Genomic DNA, 9,823 nt, shown 5'->3' with positions numbered 1-9,823 from the left:
CTACATCGTTAATATTTGCTTATGATGTTGATCATCTGATCGTTTGACAGTGAATACCGGTAACAAGAATCCATATTCAACAAACTTATGTGCCTCAACTGATTTATCGTTGTTGATGGGTATACACTGCAATTTACCCTGGAGTAACCAGCTCATGTAGCAGAGGCTACAGTAACAATACACACACCTACATCACAATGAGACACATTATATCTAAATGAGGCAACACCTGCAAGCAGGGGGTGGACTGGTCATATGACAATTTTTGCGAAGTTTCAGTTGCGAGCATTCAAATTTCCCTTAGCGTGAGTGGGAAGTCTCGTGAGAAGTTTTGGCAAGAAGATTTTGGGAAGTTTACGGCGACACTGGCAAAATTCCTGAGATCTTAAACATCACAAACTCAAACTTTGCAACGTTTTAACAGTGTAACCATGGCTTGTTTACACACTGCCAGCATCTCTTTTCATCCATTCTCTGTCTCCTTCCTCGGCTTCTTTCTCTCATCTGGCTCTCGGTGAACCAGCTGGTACATGAAGCTGTAAAAGTAGAGAAGGTCGTCATAGCGATGGGAACAGGTTTCCTTCTGCATCACCCCCTTCTTCTGCTCCTCCTCTTCCCGTTTCCCTTCTCTCATCTTCTGTTCAAATGCCGCATGGTAGTCCAACATGAAGTAGTAGATGGCCTCAATGGTTGCCAAATATGAGTCTGGTTTGTTTTGGCCTCGCCAAAAATAGGTGGTTCTGTCCCTCAGGATGATGCAACGTAAATCTGGATGAACAGCATTAAAAGAAAAAAAAATAGATAACTAAACATAAGAATATCATATCAATAAAATATGTAAATGCTACTGCTATCAATAATAATAAGACTAATGAAATGATGATAAATATGATATTAATTACATGAAGTGAATGAAAATGATAACAATCAAAGCAATGCTGGAAATAACAATAAAACTGATAAAAAGATAATACAAATAATATCATAGTTCTCACATGCATGTACTATTTATACATATGTACATGCTCACACACATACATACCAGTACGTGCTTATCTATGCAAACATGTACATTGATATTCAAATTTTCCCAAAAGGGCAAAGGTTTAAAAAAAAGAAAAAAAAAAATTCAGGCACAAAAACAAAATGGATGTGTATCAGTTTTTGATCACAGTATTTTATTACAACCTGCTTAATCTGGAGGGCCCTGTGACCTCACTTCAAAGGGTTCACCTGGGCTGGCCAGCTCATTAAAAGTCGCTATGATAGCACCTGTTGCTGGAATAGCGAGTGTCATGGTAATGACAAGAATACTGCTTTTAAGTTGGCTGCTGCCACAAGAAGTAATTTGCTATTCTAGCAAGATTTATTATTATCATAACATCTTTGTATGAAACAGAACCCTGTACTTCATGAGGTATTTGTCAAACACATGGCAACATGCTACTGTAAGAGGGATGAACATCATTACCTCTAAGCCGCTCATCCCTGTAAATTGAATGGGTCTGGTTCCAGGTGCAATCAATGAATACCACCTTCTTGAAGGGACAACTAATTGGAGATTGTGTACAAGCAGCAACCTTCCCGTCACTCTCTGCCTACAGATAGGAGCCAATTAAATCTTATCCACAATATCATACAGGAACATTGTTTTAAAGAGGACCTAAAAACCAGAACAGTTACCTTTTTATACCGAGTTTCTCACTACATCAAGGTATGAAAGCAAAGAAAAATTCAGGGTTGTAGCCTGCAAAACTGGACTTGTTATAACAGGGTTGTACATTTGAACTCTTTACAATGAAGTTCCACTGTATTCATTTGGCAGGGAACTCATTTTGCTAATTGACCACCAATAAATCCCCTCAACAACTTTCCAATGCTTGAGCATGTTATGCACACATGCAGAGTTTGCATAGTTGTACCATAGTGCTCACATTCAACTGATTTCCTTTCAGCGCAAACTGTAGTCATTCTAATCAACAGTCCTTTCTGAATTTGGTAGCCTCTAATCTTTTATCTTTGAAATCCATCATACTTTTCCTATTCTAACAATGTCACAAAAAGTATGTACAAACTCGGCTAAGGATTGGGATAAATGTAATGTTCAAAAGTCATATCATAAACTGCACAGATACCAAATAATTCCATAGGAAACAGCACACTCCCATTACAACGAACACAGTTATAGTAAAATTCTCGTCACAATGGAGGCTCCAAAATCTAGGTCTCAAAATTGTCATCCATATATCTCTACATAATGTTTGACTTCAATGAAATTCCATATAATGAAAAGAAAACTACTGGTACCGAGGACTTTGTTAAAGTGGGAGTAGCCTGTATATACACGCAATTCTTCCACAGTTTAAGTTTCATTTGTGAGTTTTGGTTTTTACTAAATGTCGACTTTATTCATGGAGCTTTTGCCCGACATCAAGTGTACAAACTTGTAGGTTCTAATCCTTACAGCTTACAGCATGCAGCGGGTACTGCGTTCTATTCATTCAAATTCATGAAATTCTTCCATCAAGATGCTTTCATTGCAACTGACAGACAAATTGCCCTGCATCAACGTAAATAAGTCGATGCAGGGCAATTTGTCAATCAGTTGCAATGAAAGCATCTCGACGGAAGAATTTCATGAATTTGAATTTATTCATGGACTTGTAAATAATGCCTGATAAACAATGCCATGATACAATCTTGTCACTTGCAAAGTAGACAAATGAAAGAAGTTCAGCTTGACCATTTCTATCCTGAAATGAAAGATAGACAAATATGCACTGTGCAAAAATAGACAAATATGGACTCACGTTATTGGTCTGTTCTTCCTGAGCTGTTCTACCAGCATTTTGTAATTCCTTGGCAAGTTCAGCTAGGGATATTGCATCAGTGCCTGGATATACTAAGACAACCTGCATAGATCACGATAGGAGGAAAACATATCATTACATGAAAACTTTACCTTAGTCTTTACCTGTCCACCATCACATAGATTGCTGGTAATTTAGACAAATATTCGTCTTATTTGTAAATAATCCTGAGAAAGGTACACGGTGAAACTGAAGGATCTCTAAGGTTCAATACTTTCTAAGTGAAAATTTACTCGATGAATGGAGCAACATATCAAACAAACATAACAGTAGACAGCTGGTAAATGGTCAGGGCTGACAACTTTTGTGAAACAATAGCCAGGTTTTCAACTCCAGTCTACGGCATGTTTTCACAAGGAAAAGTAGAAATTACGCGGTGCGTAATATATGTCCCCGCCGGAAGTAGCATTTTGTAGCAAAATGTGCAATATAGGTAAAAAATCAAGGTCAAAGGTCAAAGAAGTCAAAGGTCAAAATTCTGTGTAAAAGTTTTGAAGCCCTCACCTAGTGCCATCACATAAAGCAAACGGAATTGAAATCGGGTTAGAAATGGCGAAGGAGTAGCATTTTATAGCCAATGTACAATACAGGTCAAAAATCAAGGTCAAAGGTCAAAGAAGTCAAAGGTCAAAATTCTGTGTAAAGTTTTGAAGCCCTCACCTAGTGCCATCACATAAAGCAAACGGAATCGAAATCGGGTTAGAAATGGCGAAGGAGTAGCATTTTGTAGCCAATGTACAATACAGGTCAAAAATCAAGGTCAAAGGTCAAAGAAGGCAAAGGTCAAAATTCTGTGTAGAAGTTTTGAAGCCCTCACCTAGTGCCATCACATAAAGCAAATGGAATCGAAATCGGGTTAGAAATGGCGAAGGAGTAGCATTTTGTAGCAAAATGTACAATACAGGTCCAAAATCAAGGTCAAAGGTCAAAGAAGGCAAAGGTCAAAATTCTGTGTCGAAGTTTTGAGGCCCTCACCTAGTGCCATCACATAAAGCAAACGGAATCGAAATCGGGTTAGAAATGGCGAAGGAGTAGCATTTTGTAGCAAAATGTACAATATAGGTCAAAAATCAAGGTCAAAGGTCAAAGAAGGCAAAGGTCAAAATTCTGTGTAGAAGTTTTGAAGCCCTCACCTAGTGCCATCACATAAAGCAAACGGAATCGAAATCGGGTTAGAAATGGCGAAGGAGTAGCATTTTGTAGCAAAATGTACAATATAGGTCAAAAATCAAGGTCAAAGGTCAAAGAAGTCAAAGGTCAAAATTCTGTGTAGAAGTTTTGAAGCCCTCACCTAGTGCCATCATATAAAGCAAACGGAATCGAAATCGGGTTAGAAATGGCGAAGGAGTAGCATTTTGTAGCAAAATGTACAATATAGGTCAAAGGTCAAGGTCAAAGGTCACGACTGAAATTCTGTGTAGAAGTTTCAAAGCTCCCATGTAGTGCTATCATATAAAACAAACAGAATCAAAATTGGCTCATAAATGACAGAGAAGTAGCAAATTGAAGATTTTGATCACACACGGACGCACACACGGACGCACACACGGACACACGGACACACGGACGGACGGACGGACACACGGACGGACGGACACACGGACGGACGGACACACGGACGGACGGACGGACGGACACACGGACACACACACGTACGGAGCCCGTTTCATAGTCCCCTGCTCGAACTCGTTCGGCGGGGACAATAACTCTGCCTACTTTCCACCTATTTGTGGGAAATACAGGGCTGCTAAAATTCACACACACAAATCAGGGATATTCAAAGCGCAATCAAGAAGATATTTGTGTGTTACATGCATCTCAGTGGACAATACTAATTCCCATATGTGAACCTGCATTACAAAACTAACAAAAAAGTTGCATGACCTGATTTTTTGTGAGGACTCATAACAGGTAAAATGGGTCAACCTAGCCAATCTTTAATTGTTTTTTATACTTTCTGAAAGAATAATTCTTCTTTTACGTGATTCTAAAGTTTGGTATCATAAAAAGTTTGTCAATATACAGTTTCAATCCAAATATGCTAGTATCACTTTCATGGAAGTGGAAGCTTTCAGGAAGCAATTACAATGGCAACTCTTCTTCTGCATGACAGTGTCACTGAAGAACCACTTTTTAATGATGAATCAATGATGAATTAAATGATGAATTCATTGCATATTGGCATTACTTATCAGAATTTACTAAAATAAAAGAAAGAAAAAGACATTTACGACTAAAAAGGGGAGAAAAAAAAACATTATTTTACTGGGAAACACATACCTCTCCTTCTTCCTTGTCATAGTCAGGAATGCAGGGATAGGTGTAAATGGTAACATCGTCCGGGGCTAGAATGGCAGCGTGGATGGCCGTACTCTTTCCGTCCCGTTCCTGAGCATGTTTGATGACATCTACCTTGACTGGCAGCTGTTGAAAGTGACCAAGAAAAAGTCGACATGAGTATTGCTGTACTGTGAGAGAGAGAGTCCACTAAGAACATGAAAACAATAAACTATATAGAAACATAGCTTCTTCCTACCAATGCAAAACAATAGATCATTGTGATAGTGTAACAATCAATGACCTTTCATTCAACAATCAGCAATCTACCAGAGGAAAGAATCCGATGAAAATATCAGCATTATTACATTGCAGATAACACATCATTCTTGCCTGAAACTTTGTGGCTTTGCATGCAAATGTACAGCTGTATCTACCTTGTAATAGGAGGTATCCTATTCAAAGCATCGGTTTATTTTTGGGGGAAACTACAAAGTATGTATGATTCTATTCATTTGACTTTACACTAATCTAGTGAAGAAACAACAGACACTGATACGGTTTTGACTGTACCATGACCACATTCTAGCAAAGGCTGTACAGAGATTGTTATCATTTCATGAATATACACAATTCTCTTTTTTCTTGTGGCTGTAAAGTATCTAATGATTGCACTGCCTAATTGTTGGCAACAAGTTTGGGGACTTTCAAATATGAATTTAATTTTCTACAAGATTAATGACAAAAATTAATGTGCAATGCACATGTGCAATGCACAGCAAAATTCAAAAAATTTTCTCTTGGAGTATTGTTTACTGAGCAAGATTATAAAGGTGGATTTAGATGTGTAGTAGAACTCCATCTATATCCAGGTTTTGTCCACTGAAAACTTATTTGAAATTGTTGTCCTCTAGCAGGGAGATGCAGGCAAAATGAGTGAATCAAACAAGAACCTCAACATGTGGCAGCTTTCCTTTCAGATTGGGAACAGGAAGGTAGCACGTGTAGCAGAAATACTTCCTCGATGCACCACATTTACAGCACTTGGTACGGGAAGCAGTGGATTCGAGAGGCTCATGGGATGAGATATGAAGATCAGAGAAAGGGTTGTGACCATCAGCTGGTCTTGGTCGCTTCTTCTCCATGTGGCAGAATCTGAAAACAAAAAACATCCGTACAAAAAGAAAAACACACCTCAATTGGGTTGATCTAATTTTGAGATTTTGAAAATACCAACTCATCTAATTGAAATGTGGTTTTCCACAGCAATTCTGCATGGCTTTCATTAATTTATGACATAATTAGACAGACTCTGATAATGCAAAATAAATTCATCAACTTCTGAAAAAAAATTGTAGGTAAATTGAATATGTTTCATTCTTCTTCTTTTTTTTAATGACATATGTACCTAAACCCAATGTGAGGCTGCAAGATTTGCTTCTACTACAAAGATATCAATGTGGCTGTAGAAATAATAATATCAATGTGAATGCTCCCTTCACAACTTGCATTAAATCTAAACAACTATTTAATATAAGGCCTAAAAGCTGCAAGGGAGCACAAAAACATACAAGTTCCATCATAAGTAAAGTCAAAGACATTCCTTTAAAAAAAAAGTTCAGACATTTCTCTCTTTTTAAATCTTCAAAAAGCTATTGAGCCTACAAATTTATAATCTGTATCAATCATTCAGGCACACAACTTCACACAAAGGAAGACCTTCTCCAATGTCCAAGGATCCTTCAAAATTAAAATTGTCATACCGGTTATGACTATACCGGGTGTCCCAAAAAAAGCGGAACGGTGGATTTTCAGTACCTTGTGTTCTAAAAGTGATATATCTTTTTTACATCATTAGAAAGAGCATCTTCCGCAGAAGACCATGATACCAAAATCATTAAATTTGGTTCAGTACTTTTTATTCTACGCCAATTTCTGTAAATGCAGTCATTTTCAATTTTTTGTGACTTATGAGATAATAATTTGGGTGCGACAGCGTTCCATACGGTGAATTGTGTAAGCTCGTTGATCCATGTCAACAAAATATAACGCTTTCATATTGAGTGCGCGTGCACACACACTCACTGTTTTTTTCCTGGCCTACGCCCAATGTGAAAGCTGTATCTTTTGTTGACATGGATCACTGAGCTTACACAATATTCACCGTATGGATCGCGTGTCGCACTCAAATTATTATCTCATAAGTCGCAAAAATCCGGTAAAATTTGAAAATGACTGCATTTTCAGAAATTAGCGTAGAATAAAAAATACTGAACCAAATTTAATGATTTTGGTATTATCGTCTTCTGCGGAAGATGCTCTTTCTAATGATGTAAAAAAAATATATCACTTTTAGAAGGCAAGGTACTGAAAATCCACCGTTCCGCTTTTTTGGGGACACTCGGTACATAAATTTAATATCATATTAATCAAATGGTCAGTTTCTGCATGCAGTAGAACACATGAAATGACATATAACCGCAGCAGCGACCCCATACGGACATTAACTATGTTACAGCGCCCCGCGACAGGGTTAGAAATGACACAGCTTGGTGTTTTATATTATAAACATTTAAATGGGAAATCTACAAGGATTGGAGGAACATGTTTAAGGAAACTCCTAGAAACAAGCAGTGGGGTTTTATAGTTATACGCATATCAATATTTTAAATGTTGCACAGACAAGATGAGTCCAGACATAGATATCTATAAATGGGACTATTATGAGAATTAAAATCGCCAAAGATCGCTCAAACAATCGACTGAGTAGCCCACAAATTTCAATATAGTTTTGCCAGACAAGCATCAAGACATGGAAAAACGGCCGAAAACGCCTTACTACATCGGCTCACTTACATAATCGATATTTGATGCTTACATACCTCAATTTTTACCGTTCATTACTGATATAGCAGATACGAGTACGTTCTTTCCAGTGCCTGTACACACACGACGCACATATGCACAACAAGCACACACCACACGTGCATGGACGGACGGCCCACTTACAATGAACCAGTGGAATAATAAGGAAAGAGAACAGAATACTCGTACAGTGTACCCAGGTGATCACTCTAGACGGAGTACAGCTGCCGCGTGCCATGACGTGCTGCTGCCAATAAGATTTTTCTCACTGGAAACGAATTACATTGTACTGATGGGGCTTCCGGTTTCCAACGGTTTTTAATGATTTTTTTTTTTAATAATGCAAAAAGCAGGGGCAGATCCAGGAATTCCGTAAAGAGGGGGCGCGTTTACAAAATAAAGGGAGGGGGGGGGGGGCGCATGCACCCCCATTTTTTTCTTTTTATTTCTTTTGTTTCAACAAAAAAATAAAGGGGGGGGGGGCGTACACCGGTTGCGGTCCTCCCTGGATCCGCCACTGAAAAAGTCTTATGAAATATGAAAGAGCATATAATTCTAAAATGAATTCAGTTTATTTAATGAAAATTTGGTTTGAAATAGCTGAGATATCCAAATCAAGACAGTCCGAATAAAAGGTGTGACCCACCTTTTTATTAGGATCAATTTGTTCTACTTTGTATTTATTTTAATATCTCGGTCATTTCACAACCGATTTTTATCAAAAATATACTCTGAATTTCTTTAAGGATTGTATGTTTGTTTGTTTGTTGTTTATTTACACTTATAAAGACGTTTCTGATCTTGCAAAAAGTTAAAAGCTGAATTATGCATTGTTATGTATCTCTTTCTTTTTCTGTTTGTACCTATCTACTTATACCTATCGAAGTATCTATCCATCTATCTACCAATCCATCTATCTATCTATCTATCTATCTTTCTAACTCTATTTATCTATTTATCTATCTATCTATCTATCTATCTATCTATCTATCTATCTATCTATCTATCTATCTATCTATCTATCTATCAATCAATCTATCTATCTTTCTTAATCTATATTTTATCTACCTATCTATCTTTCTATTTATCTATCTACCTTTTTATCTTTCTATCTATCTCCCTATTTATCTATATATCTCCCTATCTATCTATCTATCCATACATCTATCTTTTTATCTATTTATCTATCTATCTACCTGTCTATCTATATCTTTCTATTTATCTATCTACATATAATCTATCAACCTTTCTATCTTTCTATCTCCCTATCTATCTATATATCTCCCTATCTACCTATCTATGTCTATTTATTTATCTATCTACCCATATATCTATCTTTTTATCTACCTTTCTATCTCCCTTATATCTTCCTATCTATCTATCTACCTATCTATCTGTCTATTTATCTACAGTATCTACATATCTATCTTTCAATCGACCCATCTATTTATATATCTCCCTATCTATCTACCTACCTATGTCTATTTATCTATCTTTCCATCTACCAACCTATCTATCTACCTATCTATCTATCTATCTATCTATCTATCTATCTATCTATCTATATCTACCTATCTACCTATCTCCCTCTCTCTTTTAAGAGACCCTAAGATGGGTAAGGTGCAAATACTTCTCATTGGAAGAGAAGGTGATTTATGTTTGGGTCTTGCAGGAAATACTTTGTTGGCTCTGGTTCCAGGCCAGATTGCTAGTGATATAGTTGTCAAAGGCCTGTGATTGGCCACTGCTTTTATGTTAGGCCTATTGATTTTACAGACCTGTTTCACATAACATCACCCTAAACTTTTATG

General features: G+C 37.2%; 1 protein-coding gene across 1 annotated transcript; it reads right to left on the bottom strand.

The window, feature by feature from the left end:
- Window positions 1-463: 463 nt before the first annotated feature.
- On the bottom strand, window positions 464-8,082 carry LOC139729097 (tRNA-uridine aminocarboxypropyltransferase 1-like). The gene is made up of 7 exons (XM_071640020.1): window positions 8,030-8,082; window positions 6,101-6,302; window positions 5,151-5,294; window positions 2,811-2,912; window positions 1,472-1,598; window positions 653-768; window positions 464-595 (listed from the first exon to the last, which is right to left on the bottom strand). Exons 2-7 carry the CDS (start codon window positions 6,290-6,292, stop codon window positions 464-466), a joined length of 813 nt encoding a protein of 270 aa, XP_071496121.1. The 5' UTR covers window positions 6,293-6,302; window positions 8,030-8,082.
- Between the last annotated feature and the right edge of the window lie 1,741 nt (window positions 8,083-9,823).

Source organism: Diadema antillarum, unplaced genomic scaffold (genome assembly GCF_040938485.1).
Source record: "Diadema antillarum isolate AM-2024a unplaced genomic scaffold, OU_Dant_1.0 seq00000217_RagTag, whole genome shotgun sequence".
Lineage (NCBI taxonomy): Eukaryota > Metazoa > Echinodermata > Echinoidea > Diadematoida > Diadematidae > Diadema > Diadema antillarum.
Note: the sequence above shows the minus strand (reverse complement) of the source record. Positions and strands in the feature narration are given on the sequence as shown.

Coding starts and splice junctions, on each gene's coding strand:
- LOC139729097 (XM_071640020.1), bottom strand. CDS start 6,292: ATGGAGAAGAAGCGACCAAGACCAGCTGATGGTCACAACCCTTTCTCT. Junction 1,599..2,810: donor AGGAAGAACAGACCAATAAC/GTGAGTCCATAT, acceptor TCCTATCTGTAG/GCAGAGAGTGACGGGAAGGT. Junction 769..1,471: donor CAGGGATGAGCGGCTTAGAG/GTAATGATGTTC, acceptor CTGTTCATCCAG/ATTTACGTTGCATCATCCTG.